The sequence below is a fragment of the Capsicum annuum genome, chromosome 5, assembly GCF_002878395.1.
Source record: "Capsicum annuum cultivar UCD-10X-F1 chromosome 5, UCD10Xv1.1, whole genome shotgun sequence".
Lineage (NCBI taxonomy): Eukaryota > Viridiplantae > Streptophyta > Magnoliopsida > Solanales > Solanaceae > Capsicum > Capsicum annuum.
In genome coordinates, this window is record NC_061115.1 from 214,388,423 (window position 1) to 214,409,341 (window position 20,919).

Consider the following 20,919-nt stretch of genomic DNA (forward strand, 5'->3'; position numbering starts at 1 on the left):
GATTAAAAAAATAACATATATTGAGCTCGTGCTAGCACGGGCTAGTATATATATATATATATAGGTTTAGAATGAATAGAGTGCACACAATTCTTACCTCCACCTCGCAAAGTTAGAGTGATTGTTTTTAAAAGACCCTCAATTCAAATATCACATAACAAGACAATTTAAAAAGATAGTACACATGCAGAATAAGGCATAGAAAATAACACATAACAAATAATAGAGAAAGTGTAATAGACCATACAACACAAAATGGTGTGATAAATGAAGCACAATATTGCATCGGGGATTAGTCCTTAGCAATTTTTATTTACCTTGATGATGGATGAATTGACTGAGCGCTCACAAAGTGTGATGCCACGGTGTATATGTTATTTACGAATGACACAATTTTGATAACGAGACTCGCAATAGGATTAACCCTAAATTTTTGGTTTGACAACAAACCTTAGGGGTTTAAAGGATTTAAGTTGCGCAGAGCAGGATCAAACAATTATTAATTGCATTGCCATTTCAACTTCCTCATATTTTTTTCTGAAAAAAAATGACTCTCTCTTTTAAGGTGAAAGAACTAAAATCTTCAATGAAACCCCACTCCTTTTTTTTTTTTTTTTTTTTTTACCTTTCAAAAATGTATTTTACATTACAAAAGCTATCATCTAACTTTTTTAAAGAAACAATTTATAGGTTAAATTTTATTTATTTCAAAGTCCTTAAAGTATTTATTTTAAAATCCTAGCAAATTAAGACGTGGGTTTTTTATTATTAATAAATACATGAAAGTGAAAATTATTTCCTGGTCATAATTTAGATGAAAAATTTATTAATTTCAATAAATTTATGATTTGAAATGATAATAAATAAATTATGGTGTCATATTATATCATTTATATATAGATACATCATTTATTTTATCATCAATTGTTATTTTTTAACAATTTTTTCTTTTATGTGTAATTTTATTGATTAATGGGAAATACAAATGCAAAGCACGCACACTAAATTTGTTTTACAATAAGAATAATATTATAAAAATATTTGTTATTGTTTTAGATAAAAGATTATTATATAGAGCACATAAAAATTATTTTGGAATAAACTTAACTGTCATAGTGAAATATTATTATATAAGGATATTGTTATTAAAATAGTATAACTATACAATACAATATATGTGTTGCATTTTATTTCGATATAATTAATACCTGATATGAATAATACGAGGCAATTCTAGTGAAACCTTTTTAAAACGTTTTGGTAACACCTATACATTAATTTTCAATTGACAACTTCTAGGCTGCTAAAGTGCTCACGTGCATGAATATTATTAAACCTATCTCCAAAGAAATAAAATATTTCAAACTTTGAAAAAATTTCAATCTCTTTGAATCTTTAAAAAGAAAAAAAGAGAATCACATATCAAAGAGCTTAAGTATTTATTAAAACCTCATGTAAAGAGGTGATAAAGTTGTTCTGCTTGTGATTGTCATTAATTATTTAGGTGGAGGTGAAAAAAGTGATGAGTAAATTTGTGAGGTGGAAATTAATCCACAGGCTCCTCTTTTTTTTTTTTTTTTGTTTTTTTTCTTCTATTTAGTATTCGATCGATATTGTATTCCGACTAAATTTAAATCTGTTTATTATATGGCTTATTCGATATTTGATATATATATTAAAATTTAATTAAATTTGAATTCACACATTATAAGATTTATTTTTATAGACGACGCTTGCGATAAAATCTTGTTCAGTACTAAAGACTCCAAAACCCATAATTAAAAATAAAGAAATTTCACCATCCCACCATGATTCATATTGGTTCATAGGCTCCTCTGATATATATGTGATATATTTTAAAATTTTATCTTTGTATCAAGTATATATATAGAGAGAGATATTATTATATATAAATACAAACAAATATCACCTCCAAAAGTCAAAGACAACTTCTTGCTGGATACCTGCAAAGTCCATCATTTGATATAAAATCTTTCATGTCCCTTTTGTTTGTTTTTATTTTTAGTTCAATCTAGCAAATTCCACTTAAATTTTACATCTTCATATTTCCAAATTATAAGGTTAGTTTGCAAATTTCTATCTTCTTAGATATGCCATCTATTTTCATATATTAATTGTAGTACTTAAGGGAGAAAATAAATTAATAGATTTTCTATTTTTTTTTTTTAAAGATTTTCATAACGAATAATTGATTTGTCCATCGAAAGAGTTAGTATTAATAGATAAGGTATGAGTTCATCCGAAGGCGAATGTATAATACATAAAATTACGAGTTCATTTAAATTGAGTAAATTATAGATGCATGCTGGATGAAGAACTTGAAATTTTAACGTTTAAATTCTGAATTCTCATATGATATTTTGTTTCCTCATTATATATATCTTGACATGATAGTTTGATAATGAATTTTTTTTTTTTTTTGTCTGTTTCAGCTAGTGGTGGACCCTTGGTTGGAGTGATCAAATTCACCATAAAATTTGAGTTTTGCATGAATTTGTGAATAGTCAAAAGAGTTTTAGGGTAAAAACAAGAAACTATAACAAGACAATGGACAAAGGAGAAAATAGCCAGGTACTATCCAAAGTTCCAAACATATATATATATACATAACAAATATATACATAAGTGTTTGTTTTTATCATTTTTCGTTGCTTCTATCTCTTGCTTTTGACATATCAATATATAGTTATGTTGTTTCACTTTGAACATGAAATGTTTTTGCAGGCTAATTCTTTGCCTACATCTTTTCAAATTGTAATTGGTGAAACCTCATCAAATACCGACAATCAAATGGTTGATTACATGCTTAATCCACATTCTACACAACAACAACAGCAACAACAGCAACAGCAGAACCAGAGTTTGTTAGGGTTTTTGCCCTCGAATTCTTCTCTTGACAAGTTGAGCTTTGCGGATGTGATGCAATTCGCGGATTTTGGACCTAAATTGGCCTTGAATCAAACCAAGGTAGTCTCAGAGGAAGATGCAGGAGGGATTGATCCTGTGTACTTCCTTAAGTTCCCCGTTCTAAACGAGAAGAATGTGCATGAAGATGATGGTGATGATGATGATGATCAAGAAGGGTTAATGGTACAACAAAGTGATCAAGAGAAGTTTAAGTTAGTAGTAGATCAAGAAGGTGGAAAAGAAAAAAGTGAAAATGTTATTGTTGTTGAAAGAGGTCATGAAGGGAAGAACAATAAGAGAAAGAGGCCAAGAATTAAGACAAATGAAGAAGTTGAAAGCCAAAGAATGACACACATTGCTGTTGAGAGGAATAGAAGGAAGCAAATGAATGAACATCTTCGTGTGTTGAGGTCACTCATGCCTGGCTCTTATGTTCAAAGGGTATATTCTAATTCTTGATTTAAGTTAGTTAATTAACTTCATGAGGGTTTTTTATTTGTTGAGTATTTCTGAACTGTGTGACCATCTCGCCTTAAAGGTTAAATCGTTAGAGATCAAAACCCATGTTTTAGTCCTCTACTTAGTGATGTATACGCCTTTGTCACGACCCTTTTTACGTAATGGATCTGATTCTTTTTCAGGGGCCAAGCACGTGCAAATTGAATCTGTTGTACTATTGAGTGGTACCATCATCTCATCTAAATGCTTAAATTATGAGGCAAACCACACTTGATCTAGGATAGTTATTTAATGATATGTAATGAATTAGTGTGCAATGCTGTCCCATTTAAAAGCTTAAAATAACTGTTAGCAGTTGCTAGCTCACTATTTACTTTTTTTTTTTTGTGGAGGGATTTTCCATCCGGTGTTCGGTACTCGCATTGGAGCCCAAATAATTCGAATTCGCGTAGGGCCCATTCGGGGGAAGCGCTCCCTACCAAAGATTTTTCCATACCTAGGAAGGAGCAGCCCCATCCGCTGCACCACATCCTTTGGTGGTCACTATTTACTTAACTATATTATGTCTCAACACTCAACATGATACATATATGTCTTCAACTTGTAGGGAGATCAAGCATCTATCATTGGTGGAGCAATTGAATTTGTTAGAGAATTGGAACAACTCTTACAATGCCTTGAGTCACAAAAGAGAAGAAGAATCTATGGAGATAATAGTACTCCACCAACAAGGCCATTAGGTGATTCATCAAATATACAACCACCACAACCACAACCACAACCAATGCCAATTAATCAAAACCCTAGTAGTACTCATAATCATCAACCACCATTGTTGTTACCACTTCCAAATGAGTATATTGAAGCTGGAATTCAAGAAGAAATAGCTGAGAGTAAGTCTTGTTTGGCTGATGTTGAAGTGAAACTTTTAGGGTTTGATGCAATGATAAAGATTCTATCAAGAAGAAGACCAGGACAACTCATAAAGGCAATTGCTTCATTAGAAGATATGCAACTTAGTATTCTTCATACAAATATTACTACAATTGAACAAACTGTTCTCTACACATTCAATGTCAAGGTACTTATAATCAACACTAGCTCCCTCTCTTTTGTGTCTTACACTTTCCTTTTCGGTCTGTTTAAAAAGAATGTCACTTTATATATTTAACACTCACTCGATTTCAATTTATGTGAAGGTGTGTGACTGGACACAAAGTTTAATATTGAAATGAAGACATAATTTGGAACTTGTGGTTAAAACAAGTCATAAATATTTGTTTGACGGTAAATCATCTCGGGTAAAATGAGAAGTTTCAAGTCAAATAGTTACTAAATATAGAAAAATGTCATTCTTTTTTAGACTGATTAAAAAAGGTGTCACATATTGGGACGGACAGAGTAATAACTCTTAATTTCAATATCTCACCTTACATGTTTAAAACCATAATTCAAAGGGAATTTTGGTGCATTATACACATCTTTAGTTTACAACCACAAGATTCGAAAGTATCCTGTTATTTCTTTTTTAAAATTCCCGAGTCCACTGAAACTAAGACACGTAAATTGAAACAGAGGAAGTAGCACATTTTCACATGCTTATACAAATTTCCTCTTTGTTGCCTCATTTTATTTATTTATTTATTTATTTTTGCAGATTTCTGGTGAAACGAGGTATACAGCTAATGATATAGCAAACTCAATCCAGCAAATATTCAGTTTCATTCATGCTGAAATAGCCCCATATGATATCAACTAATTGAGCCCCTTGGGTGGTGTGGCCTGGCCTTTGTCCAAACTCTGCGTGAATGCAAGATGTTTTGTACACCGATCGAGCTGCTATTTTCTTTTTTACTATCTAGATGGTGCATTCTTTATAGCCACCTTAGACATATATCATATATAGAACATTATAATGTAAGAATGCTATATATTTACTCTAGATGAATGCAAGATGCTTTGTACATCGAGCTGCTGTTTTCTTCGTGCATAAAATTTAGACTCACTCGGTGTATACACCAAGCCAATACATGCATGCCATGTGTTTGAATTTAGAGTTCATGTTACGTAACCATGATTAATTAACATGTATTTTACTTGATTTAATTGCTTAATTGTGGTAAAGAACATTAGTTTGGTGTATACACCCGGTGCGTGTAAGTTCTTTATAGCCACCTTAGACATATCATATATAGAACATTGTAATGTAAGAATGCTATAAATTCACTCTAGATGAACGCAAGATGTTTTGTACACCGAGCTGTTGTTTTCTTCTAGATGGTGCATTCTTTATAGCCACCTTAGACATATCATATGTAGAACATTATAATGTAAGAATGCTATAGATTTATTCTAGATTCACGCAAGATATTTTGTACATCGAGTTGTATGTCGTGTTCTTTTTTACTATCTAGATGGTGCGTTCTTTATAGCCACCTCAGGCACATCATATGTAGAACATTACAATGTAAGAATGCTATAAATTTACTCTAGAAAAACGCAAGATGTTTGGTACATCGAGTTATTTTTATTTTTTTTACTATCTTGATGGTGCATTCTTTATAGCCACCTTAAACATATATCATATATAGAACATCATAATATAAGAATGCTATAAATTTATTCTAGATTAACGCAAGATATTTTGTACACCAAGCTGTCGTTTTTTTTTTTACTATCTAGATGGTGCGTTCTTTATAGCCACCTCAGACATCATATGTAGACCATTGTGATGTAAGAATGCTATAAATTTACTCTATAGATGAAATGCTATAAATTTACTTTATAAATGAACGCAAGATATTTTGTACATCGAGCTGTCGTGTTCTTTTTTAGTATCTAGATGGTACATTCTTTATTACCACCTTAGACATATATCATATATAGAACATTATAATGTAAGAATGCTATAAATTTACTCTAGATATATTTGGGAGCAAAGTCTTGATTATTCGTTATATTTCGTGAATTGAGTATTTGATGCTATAAATAAATTTTTATTTGAATGATCATTTTTAGAATGTCTCACCTTGGTTGAGAGAATTAATTGTTTTATCTTCTATATAGTGAGCAATCAAAGACGACAGATTCTATGGTCCTTGGACGATATGTCAAGGGACATTATAATGTGTTCGTATTAGAGCCTCATTAAATTTGAATTTACTAATATCATATTAAGAGATAAAATGTGTCATAGAAAAGACGATTTCATATTAACAATAGAATATTCTAAAGGGGTCGCAGGCGGAACAGAAGAGACTAGCTAATTCGATCAAGTAGGGCATTGAGTTTCCCCCTCATCTTTTTGCAAAAAGCCGCTTCACGGTGGTAAAATTTCATCTTGTGTGTTGGCGTTAGTGAGCCGTATGATGGGCAACTATCTCCTACGGTTCGGAGAGGACTCAGTTGTTAGTTAGTGCTTCCTTGATTTCGGGGTGGACCTTTTCACTCTATTTTATCAAACTCAAGATATCTGATTTCATATTAATAATAGAATTCAAACTCGAAATATTTGAGTGACATTATTTCCTATATTGATATAGTGTGACTATTATTTTCTTTGGCAATTTATAATATGACTTAGGGAAGTCAACGTTGCATGCCCCCACAAAAATGTACTCCTATCTTGTTTTCAGAGAGGGGTTTTGACTTGTCAGGACTTAATCTTGGGTGTATTAGCCTACCCATTAGGTCATACCATAACCAATGGCCTTTTGGTAGGGTCCCTTGTCCTAAAAAATGGTACTTCGAGTCGGAGACGGATTCAGAATTTTAGTGACATGACTATATTTTTTACGATAATTAAAGTTAAGAATCAGTGAAGCAACATTAAAAGAAATTGTTATAATCAAGATGCGAAATCGCGTCGCACAATCATGTTCAAGGACCTACAAATATGTTTAGAGTTCTTTTACAATATATGATAATTCTAAACGATTTCTCATTCGTTCAGGTGGGTGTTTGGCCATGAAAATAAAAAATATTTAAGTTGGAATTGGAGCTGTGTTTGTCCAAGAATATAAGTGGAGTTGTTTCTAAATTTTTGAGAGGATGAAGATGGAAAAAAGTGAAAACCAACTTTTTTTTGTTTTTCACTTTTCCATATATAACTCCAAGTTGTATTTGAAATTCTCACGACCAAACATCAACTTGAAGAGGTATTTGGCATAAAGTGAAATTTTTTTTCAAAAAAATGAAAAGAATTCTCATGACCAAACGGGTCACAAGTTTTGATAGATAGAATTATCTGATGTCTGTAATTGTGGGAGGTAGCTGGCACTCTAAAAAATGAGTCGAGATGCTTAGATGCCGTTTCGGACACAATAATTATAAAAAAAAAAAAAGAAAATGGGAATAGTCTTTTATTATCATTTGTCACTTATTCAACTTTTGTTTCTTTTATCTGGATATTGTATTTATGAAGTCACTTTTCTGGTCATTTTTGCATTTCTTTCATGCATGCATGAAATGAATGGCACATGGGTTGGCCAGGTGGGGTTTGTTTTCTTGTACGTTTTGTTTATTATTTTTTATAATTTGGTGAGTATATTTTTAGATTTAGATTTTAGATGCATGAATAGAAACTAGCTAGAAATTTGTTTAAAGCAAAAAAAAAAAAAAACTGACTATGGTCCATTATAAATTGCTGGTGGTTACTGAAACAAAACATGGACAATTTCAAGAAAATAAAAATAGAGACCTGAAAATTGATGTATCAAAGGTCAACTGGACAAAAATTGGTCCTGCCCAACACATGCATCACTTTGGATTTTACAATGTTTCAAATTTCACATCTAGATTGAACCCATTATATTTTTAAAATTATAAATTCAAATTGAATTCGTATTGATAAGGTACATTCTTCTATGTATATTACTATAGGTAAAGTAATCCTGTTGCTTCTTTTTCTTCTATGTAGTTTAGGTATACGCGTCTTGCGCCTATATGCACTTTAATGAGTTCAAACATTACACTAAATAGGATATTTATTTAAATAATAAAGATGAATACGATAATTAAATTTAATATCTTTTGAATATATAAAGATGGGGAATTTATTTATTAAACCTAATCTTTACCAAAAATATTTTTAAAAGTTGATCGACATTCATATACCATTTGTAAATTACAGCAAAACAATACAATGATAGAGACATCAAAATAATACAATTAAATCTAATCTGTGGACATAAAAATTTTCTCAAAGTCATCCAACACTCATCTACCACCTGTAAAAAATAACAAAATAATACGATAATAGAGATATCAAAATAATACAACTAAACCGAACCTTTATATAAGAAAATTCCTCAAAGTCGATCAACATTTATCTATCACCTGTAAACTGCAACAAAATAATACGATAAAAGTGATATCAAAACAATACAAGTAAACTTAAATTTTACACACAAAAATTTCTCAAAATCGATTGAGATTCATCTAGTAACTGTAAATTACCACAAAATAACAAACTAATTGAGATATTATGATAATACAATTAAACCTAACCTTTAACTAAAAAAAAATAATTCAAAGCCGATCCACATTCATCTAACATCTTTAAATTAAAATAAAACAACAAGATAATAAAGATATCAAAACAATACAATTAAACCTAACCTTTACACAGGAAATTCTTCAAAGTCAACTAACATTCATCTACGATCTGTAAATTATAAAAAAATATAATAGTGATCACAAAGCTTTGATTTTGATCCAACTAATACTTGTCTGAGCAAAAATTTTGACCTTGAAGAATGATTTTGAATGAAAATAAAGAAGATATATATACACACATGTTGAATTTTATTATGCTGATAAAAACAGTGAAGAAGTTGAGGATTAGAAAATCAAGCATCCACCAATCTAAACATGCAATCGAATCAAATTAGATGAGTATCAATCATATAACTAAGATAAAATATCACAACAAAAGAGAGTCGAGGTGCAAATCTCAAAATTACAGTACTTTTATAGAAATGAAGGAATCAATAATTAAAAAGGACACGTGTTAATATTTAAGAAAGATTTTTATATTTCATATATTTTAAAATATTTTTTTTTAATTTTATTTTGGAAAAGTCACGTTTAATACAAATATACCTTTTATTTTTTTTGGAAAAAGTCACAAAAATAAAAAAGTACCAATATTTTTTTTTAGAAAAAGTAAACCATCCCTTTATTTTTGGAATATTGACGTAAACAAAATAAAAACTTTCTCCATTTATTTTTTTATTATATTTATTATAATCATTGTTTTTTTTAAAAAAATCTTTTGAAAGTCTAGTAGAAAGGAAAATATTAATTAATTCTCCTACCATATATTTTAGGAAGTCTAGTTAATATAATAAAAAATAATTAAATAATAAATTAGAAAAATAGTGAAAAGACAGTTTTATCTAAAGAAAGTCTTTTAATGAAGGGCAAAAAGTTCAAATCACTTTTCTAAGCTCTTCACACTTTTAATATATTATATATTATACATCTATATATATAGAGAGAGATTATAGATGTTACTTCACTTGTTAGAAATCGTGTTATCTTTTTTTCTTCTATGCGTTACTATGTATATGTTGCTTTGCTTGGTTTATATCTTGCGATTTTGTTGGCTTTCTTCGAATTCTTTTCTTGTTAGTTGGGCTGTGTGTCCATCGGAAACAATCTCTCTCCACCCCATAAAGGTAGATGTAAGGTCTTTGTACATTCTACCATCCCGAGACCCTATTAGTGAAATTGCACTTTATATGTTGTTGTACCAGAACTCTAATGTTGTTTTACCCAATTACTTTTATACCTCAAATATCTCCTAGGAAATATGTGGACAAAACTGTATCATTAAATTCACATATGCAGTAGAATGTTGATGCATGAGAGAAATCAGACTAGGTATACTTGAAGGCATCAATGCAATCAATTCATTGCAATAGACAATTTCTTACTACACCACTCTATAGAAGTGCTAACAGAGTTAACAAGGGAAAGAATAGCAAAATATATCCAAACAGTGTCTGAGGAAAGGAAGCCTTTCTATCGTAAAGTCTTAACATGGTACAGTCTTGCTCCTCGACAATGGAGATATGTGATCTAGAGGTATAGATGAATAGACAAAGGATGTCGAGAGTAAAATCTCCAGTATGACGACAACTACTGGCTCGTCTCTAATAAGAGGAAACAAGCTTATATTCGAATTCAATTCGATCAGGGAAAATTGCTCTTTGGTCCCGAGATCTTCTACCTCTTCATATTCAGCACAATGCCTCGAATGGATTCCACGGAATTAACACCCAATCAATCAGCCAAACCTTTTAGATTACAACAAATCACGCGATATAATCAAATGGCTGTGGTGGCTGAGGCTCCTCGTCAGCAGCCGCTGCTGAGGCTGACCCCTGTTGTCCAGCTGATCTGCCAGTAGTGGATGCAGTTGATGATGGTGTATCAGTAAGAGCCAAGACTTCGGGTTCATCAGGACGTAGATCTTTCAGAAGCACAAAGCCAGAAGGTGATGATTTGATTGGCAAATATCTGCTTTCTTCCAAAAATTTTATGTACTTCTCCTGAGCAGGAACCACCCTAGCAGGGTTGGTCAAAATCTCAAATGATGGCTCAGGTTCATTCTTCTTCTCTGCAGGAGTATCCACCTGCCATTCAAAAATGTCAAAAACGGTTTGTGAGAAAATAATGACGGTTCAAACAACAATTCAATGCAAACAGAATCATTTAGCACAGCGCATTTTTTCTAATTCCCATCAACAATTGCCCAAGGACCCCAACGTATAAAGAACTGTCGCATTGCCACAGCAAGCAGAGAAGGCCACCTTTGAAGTGAAAATGAATGAACAGAAATATATTCTTACCTGCATAGAGTCTCCACCCTTACTGGAGGACTTGCCCTTGTCTGAACTAGTGGTAGCAGAAGATGACTCTGCACCAGATGCCTTCTCTGCATTAGCTTTCTCTGCCTCTTTCTTGCTAGCCCTGGCCTTGGCCCTAGCTGATGTCGATAAAACAGCTGTAGGAAGTTTGACAGCAGAACTAGTCGTGGCTACAGTAGTAGGCTTAGGATACTCAAATAGCGACGGCTTAGCATGCGATACAAAATCAAATTTTGGCACTTTCAGGTCATAGTTTAGCCCAATGAAAGCTGTGGGTGAGAATGCCAAGCTAACGAAATATATGAGGGGATACCAATACCAAAACTGACTAAATACAGCTAACCCGACAACTGCAGTAATTTTATCATGTTTCGACTTTGAAAGTAGCTTTATTGTCACATTCCTTCCACCGGCATCAAGAATTCCAGAGGCCAAGATTGCACCCATCTTACTCATGGTATCCTCATGCTTATCAAGGATAATTTTCTCTAACTGCCGCCTGAACAGATAAAAGTAAAAAGCTCAACAAACTGATGAGGAAACCAAAAAACCACTATGCAGAAATTTATAGATAAAATACCTAAATGTACCAACACGGGAATCACTAGCTTCACTTATTTGAACCATCACCATGGCCATAGCTATGAGAGCACCTTGACGTACAAAATCAACCACATCTGATGTCAAAGGCTCCAACAACGATATTGCCTCACTCAGACCAGTACCAGCACATGAAATACCAACTGCCAAAGCCGCACCATAGCGCACGTGTGGGTTGTAGGACTCAGATAACAATGACACAATGCGAGGCATCTGCAAATTCAAGGCAATTAACTAGATTAGCATCTTTTCTGTTCTATCACTTTAATTTAATGCCCCTACAGGGGTCACAAGCCAACGACTGAGCTCCGCTAACACAACTAACATTTTTAGAACTGGAGTTTAGCTTTAAGTTTTCTGCTTTTATTTTTCTGTTTGGGGATTTGCCTGTAGTTGGGGAAGGGGAAGGGAGGCAGGGGGGATATGGGTACATGGTAGAACCAAACATGGATCTGTTTCTAGAAGACTCTGAAAGGTAGCAATCCTGCTGACAACTGAGACCATAAATAACATAATGAGATTCATGAGAACCACTTAATAAACCAGTGTCAGAATAATAAACCAGTGTCAGAAAAGCTCCAACCTGCTCTGGTTCAGAATACATAACAAATCCAAGCGCCAAGACAGCAGTCCGCCTGACGTCATCACTCACATCTGATACAGCAAAATGCAGCAACTGACGGATAGCCTTATTATTTGCTGTTCCTCTGTAAGCTAACGCCAGAGCATACATGCCACCATAACGCAATATAGGATCTTGATCCCTGGTCATCTGCTCGATCAGTGTATCGGCTTCTTCTTCTCTTCCATACACAGTGAGGGCTATCCCTAATGCCAAACCCCTGCATGGAAATTTCAGAAGGAAATGGTCAAGCACAAGTAATCATCTCAACATATAAATACAAACAGTTCAATTATCCACAATCTTTTGAATAACATAGGCAGATTTATTTAATTTTTATATTTACAAGTGAACATAGACAGGTTTATCCTACTCACATAAAGCCATACAGGTTAGATTGTTTTAGTTTTCTTGCTTTACTCTAATCAATTGAAATCTCCATAAAGACAACACAAGTATTAATTTGACTCCATATTTAGCTCAATAAAAATAACTCAAATAATTTCACGCAGTTTTGACCTCAATTTATCCGTCAAATCAATTCAAACCTATCAGAGCTCTTTACCCATAATTGCAGTTGTTGCTTTTTACACATGCAATCTAATAGAACTTTTCAATTAATAGTTCCGTTATTTTACTTTTAATCAAAATGCTCATGTAGTCCATTATTCAGTTTTGTATTCTTTGCAATTTCAATCCTACCTGTAATCAATATTACAGTCGATAGAAGGCACCAGCAAAGATATTTCATATTGAGATAAAAATCAAAAGAAACTCCTCGGATGAAGAGATGGTACAAGTATTCAGCTGTCAACTTTACCTGATTATTTTCTCGTGTTGCGTCTCATGAGCATAAGCAAGCATCTCACCTGCCTTCTCACTTCCAGTTCCAACCATTAATAAACCCATACCGATACCGGCAGCTTCTCCAGCAACGGCACTGTCAGTATACAGGACAGTCTTAATGTCGTCATAAATGTCTTCATCAGCAGTTCCTAAAGCTGCCAAGCCAAGCCCTAAGCAAGCACCATGCTGAATAACCTGCAGAATTAAGAAGATGCAATGTAAGACAATAACAGACAAAATAAACAATGGGTGGAACAAACATAAGATGCCCAGGAAGCACGATCAAATTAATAAACATAAGTACAACAACACATACCCAGTCTAATCCAACAAGTGGGGTCTAGGGAATACATAAATACAAGTACAACGATCAAATTAATAAATACAAGTACCTCTACATTGGTACTTCGTAGACTATCACGAAGAAATTGCTTGATGCCCTCCCCATGATTTGCATGAATTAATCCGAGAGCATACAATGCACCACCTTCCGAATATGGACTACCACCTCCACCGGCTCCACCCTGCGGCAAATAAGGGGCCATAAGTGATCTCCCTTGCTGCAAGTGGCCACAGTGAATAACACCTAATCCAGCTGTCGCACTAAATTTGGCCCAATTTGTTGCTCGGCTTAGCCAGTCCTGATAATAAAAGCAGAAAATTCTGTTAGAACAAACCCTTGTGCTACATACGTATATATGAAGGAGAAGCTTATTTGTCAAAGACTCAGAATCTACTCACTAGGTTCTCCCTAAGGAATGTATCTACAGTTGTTCCAGCATGCATAATTGCATTTGCATATATTGTTGCACTGTGACACACACTGTTTCTCATCTCAACAGACTGCTTTATTGTCTTGAGAATTAGGAGATCTGACCTGTAAGCATAGAGTAAAGAAAAAAAGATACTTCAGTGTTTTCATTCATGTGTCAAACAACTAACATGGAAAGAATTTTAAAAGGAATGCATATTACTTGTTATGGCTGTACAAGAATTGCAAGGTCAACTTTATTGAAGTTTCACCAGACAAAATCCCTTTGATTTTTCCCAGCCTCTCTGCATACATTGCTTCTTTTGGATCTACTCTTCTTTCAATCAAAGGCTGATTTTCCTCCGCCATTGGAACATCCTCTGCAGCAGCAGTATCTCCAGTCTGTGCAGTATTAGGCTCAGCAAGTTCTGAAGGTTGTAGATCTGGACTGGAAAGTCGATCTCTCACATTCAAAAGAAAAGCTTGGTGCTCATTCTCTACTAGGTCAAAAGCTATTTGAAATGCCAGTAGTGCATCATCCTTATTTTCTGAACGTAGAAGCTTCTCTAATATTCTCGCTACATCCTCTGGTTTATCCAAAAACATAAGCCACTGACACATGCTCAAATAGTTCGGAGATGGTGTCCCCTCATACACTTCAACAAGAAGACGAAGGACCTGTTGGGAGAAGCAATTAAATTACTGGTATTCTATTAATCTAGCATACAAATGTAAACAGTAGTTCCTCAATTTGAGGTAATTATGTTACCTTTATCTACAAAGAAACAAGGACAACATGCAGATTTAGATGAGGGGTGATCTTATAGCAAAGAGACTTAAAGAAGGTAAATCATGCACCGGAAGAATTGGTGAGGTATATATGATTACTTTGGACAGAGAGCTAGTACTACACGAGAACCACATTAATAGGCGTGATGTCTAACATTGCACAAGAAGATTATAAATAAGCTATTACAAAAATATTATGCATTTTCCAGTGGCAATGATGGTCACAGGAACAGGCAGGGCCACAGGGGGCAACAGCATCTCTGGGTAAACTCAAGCAAACAATCAGATTATAGAGTGACACGGAAGGGGAAAAAGAAGAGTGGGGAGAAAAGCACAAGGGCTGGCATTCAAGGATCAAAATAAGGTGTCCATATTGTAATAATCCATACCTCACTTCGATATACTCTGCGACTGACAAAGTTATGGGAGACATTACTGCAATATGCTAGAGTTGCATCAACATTATCACTCCTTACAATTGCTTCGGCAACCTTATCCAGCCTTCTGCATTCAATGGCCATGCCAATCGCTTGTTGACACTTTCGATCCACTATACACCTAAGGAATGAAGCAAGCAATTGTGAAGTAGCAGGAAACCCCCCCAAAAGAACAACTTTTATAGTTTGAAGTGTACAAACATAATCTTTTATAATATACACAAAAATTTGCATACTTCTCAAGCATTCTCTCAACGATAGCCTCCAACCTAGGATCAACGTTTGCAGCTTCATCATTTGACTCAGCTGCCCTATTCCTATGACTTGCATATTCATCTAGTGCTTTAGCTGAAAGGGAGAGAAAGCACGTCAACAAACTCAATGGTATTAATAAATGAAAAATGAAAGAGCGGCTAAAACGATATAATATACGGTAGCTAAAACAAATGAAAGCTACCCGTTTGGAAAGTTCAATCAGTGCCTATCAAGTGTTTCAGCTTATATATTTTACTATTTCCCCAAGGAAACACAAAATCTCAAGTATTAAGTTTTTAGTGTTAACATCACCACACAAAAAAGCAAATATTTAGGCCTAGACAATGCAGAAACAGCAAACCATTTCAAGTTTGTAAGCAAGTCCTTACCAGATGAGCTGCAAAATGTATTAATATTAGTAACTAAGTGTATACAAAGATAGAATTCATAGAGAGCGCATGGATTAGAATATTTACCAAGAACGGTATGAACATAGTCAGAGTCCTCATTAACATCAAAAAGAGTGCCAGCTCCAAGGGCATAGGATAATGAGTCATTATGTTCTCCCAAATGATAGAAAACCTGAAGGCAAAAGAGCATGTGTGAGGATCAAAGAGAAAATGTTCATTTTATGAAACAAAATCAGTTCTTTCTATTGCCCTAACAATTATCTAGTAAATGAAGTAAGGCTAGAGAGTTTTTTTCTTTCTAATCTGCCCTGCAGAATGATTAACCTCCTATCTTTTTGACGTGGCAGGGAGGAGTTAATGCTAAACAAAAAGAATTAAAAAGGAACCTTCGAAGCAACTAATGCTGCAAGTTGTCTTTGGTCAAACTCTTCGTCCTCGTACAAGCTTTCTCTGCAAAGATCATAAAACACAAAAGGAATACGCAATCAATCAACAAGTCCTTAATCCTAAATCATAGATCACGAGTACAACAAGAAAGGTAAAGCATATGAATTTGGATAAGACAACCTCCGTGCGACATTCTAGAAACTTCAGTAAACAAGAGAAACAAAGCTCTGGCAATACATTATTTAACTTGGACCCTCAACCCGATCAATCACTACATAGTCAAAGCATGAGCTTGATCAATTTTTCAGTGTCCATAAGCTCCCAAGGCTTTGGTCTAGTTGCAAAAGCACAACGCGCAATTTGTGGGTTAGGCACAAGTAACAAATTCATACCCTGTCGCAAAGAGAAGCATGATATTTAAGTGGAGAAGGGTAGAGAAGCAGGCCTATAATCCACCGAGTTTCAAACCTTCGCCATCAACCATCGGGAATTTCTTGGTTCTCAGAGGAAAAAAAATTGGTGTAATAAACATATAGTGAATCCCAAGCTATCAATTAAGCTTTTGATCAGCTCAATCAAAATTTATGTGAGCTTGCTTTGACAAATAAAAATATCAAACATGATAAGAACTTTGAATATCATTTAAATAGTGAATCAAGGGAGAAGTTGTATCTTTAATTTAGGTCAACACACTAATACCATTACTTAAATAGAGAAGCTGCAAAGAATTAAAAAAAAAAAAACAAAAAAAACAGCATAGATAAAACCAGCAACACAAAAATGAATACCTATGGACCAATATGAGTTGGGTCCAAACCATCTGGGATAAGGCAAAAGGACCATAGTAGTAGGCTAAATGACATATTTACTGGTAGTTACATCGAAACATGACAAAATTTAATGCCAGATATTTGGAAAAGGAAACGAATTTATGCCAAACATCTGATAGACAAGGTATAAATGAGGCACAAAATGTATGCTCATGAAATCCTTCTACTAACTACCATGGCCTGGACAATAGCATCATCAGAATATTTGACCCCTTGTATTCTACATGACCACATGAAGCTCTTTGAAGAACAAAATTTTCTCCTCAAAACTAAAATACTAGTACCATTGACATTACACATAGAACCAGCATTTAGAATGAACAAGTCTTTGCTTTCTAGTACACTTATGAAGATATGATCTTTTTGCACAAACCATGGATTGACGCCATTGCATCGTCAACTCTTCCTTGCTTAAACCATACCAACTGTGCACATTGTAGTACCCACCAATTATTAAGCTTCAAGCATTACAAATCTTTTCATGAGCTAGTTTCTGGTGTTGAGCTATGCCCAAAGTCCATATTCTACTGATTTTTATCTTTCCAAAGCTCTTCAATTTTCACTAGCTTATGCTGAACTAATCTATCCGCAAATTATCTACACAGTACACAACACGCTTGCTGTCTCTCCTCCATATAGAAGGCAAGATAGATTTTTTTATCATCAGACTCATGGAATGGACTTTCTACTTCTTTAGAGGTAGAGGTATGGACTGCGTACATCTTACCCTCCCCAGACCTCACTATATGGGAATACACTAGGTTTGTTGTTGTTGTTGTACTCATGGAATGGACCTTCTAAAGCCCATTTAGTGTCTCCTTTTATTTGAAGGACACAAAGTAAATAGCTAAGACATTACATTACTAAAAATTTAATTTATCTAGTAAATGACACCTCACATTCAAAATCTCAACATGGGCATCTCCAAACTCAACAACAACAACAACATACCAAGTGAATCTCACAAGTGGTGAAAAAATTTGGACCATTTGTCGATTTGTGCGTGTCATTCTTGCACAGGGCCATGCTAATCTTCGGTGTATTATTCCAATTTTATCGGATATACCCGAAGGAATGGGCATCTCCAAATATGTCACGAAGACGACGAATCTCCCTATTCTTTGAAGTGAATAACTAAAAACCCAAAAGCTAGCACCTTACAAAAGGAATAAGGTTAAAACACGAACATGAAGGAAGAAAATCAACCAAAGAACATCTGATTGGTTGGCTTCCCGTGGAATGTTATTGATATCTTACTTCATTCTTATCAGTAAAGTATCTCATATTGATTGACAGAATTGTCCCTCTCTCTTTATACCATGTTAGGCAATCCTCAGCTTATGAGCTAATTTTTCGAGTAAATTAGGCTCAACATCTAGTTTCTTAACATGATATTAGAGCAATATCCAATCCTATTCTTGGTTTACTTCATGTTAGCCCTTGCATGTTATGTTGTCCACACTCCAACATCTAGTTGTGTGCACGCGGGGGCGTTAAGTATCCCCAATTAGTTGAAGAACGCGCTATTGTCTTTTTATATGCTTTGGAGCAATCCCTCACTTCATGAGCTAGCATTTGGCTGTTGAGTTAGGCCAATGATCTATTTTCTTAACATTGATTTTATCTTACCGAAGCTCTTCAATTTTCACTAGCTTATGCTGAAATAAACTATCCACTAGTCATATAAGGAATCCTTCACTTCAATGTAAATATTTTTTTTACATTCTGCTATTGTTTACCCAATTCAATTCCACAAAACAAGAGAAAATACTAGTATACAAATAACACCAATGGGTTGCTTGGTAGCTAGTAAAGAAGCAACTTATGTATAAGCTATACAACTTTTAGTAGCTAGCTAGGAAATGAGTTATTCATGTATAAAATTCATAAGATGCTTGTATAATTATACACCAATTACACAAATAACACAAATTAAGTCTTCAACAATAAAACAACTTTACACAATTCAATTGCACAAAACAGAAACAACTACTACTATTACACCTAACCAGCTACCAAACAACTCCTAGTTGTTCAGGAATTACACAACAATTATACATTAACTATCCAAATCAAATATTGTTCAATAATTTTACACAATTCAATTACACAAAACAAAACAAAAAAAACTACTACTATTACACAAAATAACACTAAGTTCAATTTCGAAACTTACATGAGCGCAACCGATGTAGAAATCTCAGGCCAAAAGTAATCAACAAATGAATTGCGATTCAACAGCACGTGAAGTTTATTATACACGAATTGTTCAACAATTATACACTAATCATAGAAATAGCACTAGTTAATTGCTCAACAATTCAACAAAAACAAAAGCACATTCAAGTGTCACACAAAAAATGCACTAAATTCAATTTCGAAACTTACATGAGCGCAACCGATGTGGAAATCTCAGGCCAAAAGTAATCAACAAATGCATTGAGATTCGACAGCGCGTGGAGTTTCAACTGAGGGTGATTTTCATTCAACATAGCTAATATACCACCGGCGGAGCTCACCGTAGTCGCCATTTTCAATTAGGGTTCCGATCTGAGGAAAATTAGGGCTTTTTTTTTAGGGAAGAAAAGGAGTAGAAGAGAAAGACGATGGACTGAAATTGAAGAGAGTTTGGATTTCTTGTTCAATGGGAAATGCTTGAGGAAAAAACCAATATTGTCCCTAAATACTTTTTCCCCTTTAGGAAAAAATAACCTAAATATACACCTTTTTAACTTATCATACCCGCGTGATACACGAATAAAAATATTATTTCTAATCTTTTTGAATTGTGATATTCGAGCATATTAAATCATATTACCTTAAATAAAATTTAATTATCATATTATTCCTTAATGAAATAAGGGCAAAGTTCAGAAATAACATACTTAGCACCTTAATTATGAGATTCATAGCAACACTTTCATAATTACATAATATAGCAAGTTGTATTTTGTATTTTTGCAAAGTGTTGTTATAAAAATACACATACAACTATTTTTTACTGCCCTTAATTAACTCCATTAAATATGGTAATACTGCCTTATATTCATCGTGAAGATCACAATCCCATTAAAATCTCATTAACCATGTTTTTTTCGTTATTTTCTAACAACCCCTATTCAAATTCAAAAAACAGTTTAATAACAACCCCTATTCAAATTCAAAAAACAGTTTCAGAAAAAATGTATTCCTTAAAAAAAATCCAATTTAATTTAATTGATTCAACAATTTCTCTCTAATTGAACAATCCAATCCAATTCTAACTGTTGTTAAAGGTATCAAATCGTTTTTTTTTTTGTGATTATCATTCAAATTCAAAAAACAGTTTCAGAAACGTGTATAAGAAAAAAATAAGTCAATTCAGTTGATTCTTCAATTTCGCTTTTATTGAACAATCCAATTCAATTCTAACTGTTTTTAAAGGTATTAAATCCTTTTTTTTGTGATTATAATTTTTTTTCGAACTGTTGTAGTTAATTCGTTCAATTTTTCTATTGATCAGTTTTTGCTACTTTGTTGAAATTTTTTTACTTTATCATAAATCAATTTTTGGGTTAAAGTTAATGCAATATTAATTTCAACTCATAGAACTAAAAACTGATCGTAATCAGTTTGTGAATCTGTTCAAATTATATTTTTGTTGTTGTTTTGTTTGACGGAATTTGAGAGAATATCTGTATATATGATAAGATCCTTGTATATGTTTTTTTTGTGTTCAATTCTGAAGTTTC

General features: G+C 33.5%; 2 protein-coding genes and 1 non-coding gene across 3 annotated transcripts; 1 reads left to right on the plus strand and 2 right to left on the minus strand.

Annotated features, from left to right (window-relative positions):
* Positions 1 to 1,904: 1,904 nt before the first annotated feature.
* LOC107872670 (transcription factor FAMA) lies at positions 1,905 to 5,357 on the plus strand. The gene is made up of 5 exons (XM_016719297.2): positions 1,905 to 2,081; positions 2,454 to 2,592; positions 2,746 to 3,369; positions 3,995 to 4,468; positions 5,045 to 5,357. The coding sequence occupies exons 2-5, from the start codon at positions 2,569 to 2,571 to the stop codon at positions 5,144 to 5,146; spliced, it is 1,224 nt and encodes a 407-aa protein (XP_016574783.2). The 5' UTR covers positions 1,905 to 2,081; positions 2,454 to 2,568; the 3' UTR covers positions 5,147 to 5,357.
* Positions 5,358 to 10,275: 4,918 nt separating this feature from the next.
* LOC107871271 (26S proteasome non-ATPase regulatory subunit 1 homolog A) lies at positions 10,276 to 19,887 on the minus strand. The gene is made up of 13 exons (XM_016718150.2): positions 19,577 to 19,887; positions 16,358 to 16,421; positions 16,038 to 16,143; positions 15,543 to 15,654; positions 15,259 to 15,427; positions 14,304 to 14,758; positions 14,071 to 14,206; positions 13,722 to 13,970; positions 13,304 to 13,524; positions 12,445 to 12,703; positions 11,842 to 12,074; positions 11,244 to 11,760; positions 10,276 to 11,027 (listed from the first exon to the last, which is right to left on the minus strand). The coding sequence occupies exons 1-13, from the start codon at positions 19,717 to 19,719 to the stop codon at positions 10,707 to 10,709; spliced, it is 2,985 nt and encodes a 994-aa protein (XP_016573636.2). The 5' UTR covers positions 19,720 to 19,887; the 3' UTR covers positions 10,276 to 10,706.
* Positions 18,163 to 18,264, minus strand: LOC124899184. Its single transcript, XR_007056307.1, has one exon. It is a non-coding gene; the product is annotated as a U6 spliceosomal RNA (small nuclear RNA).
* Positions 19,888 to 20,919: the final 1,032 nt, after the last annotated feature.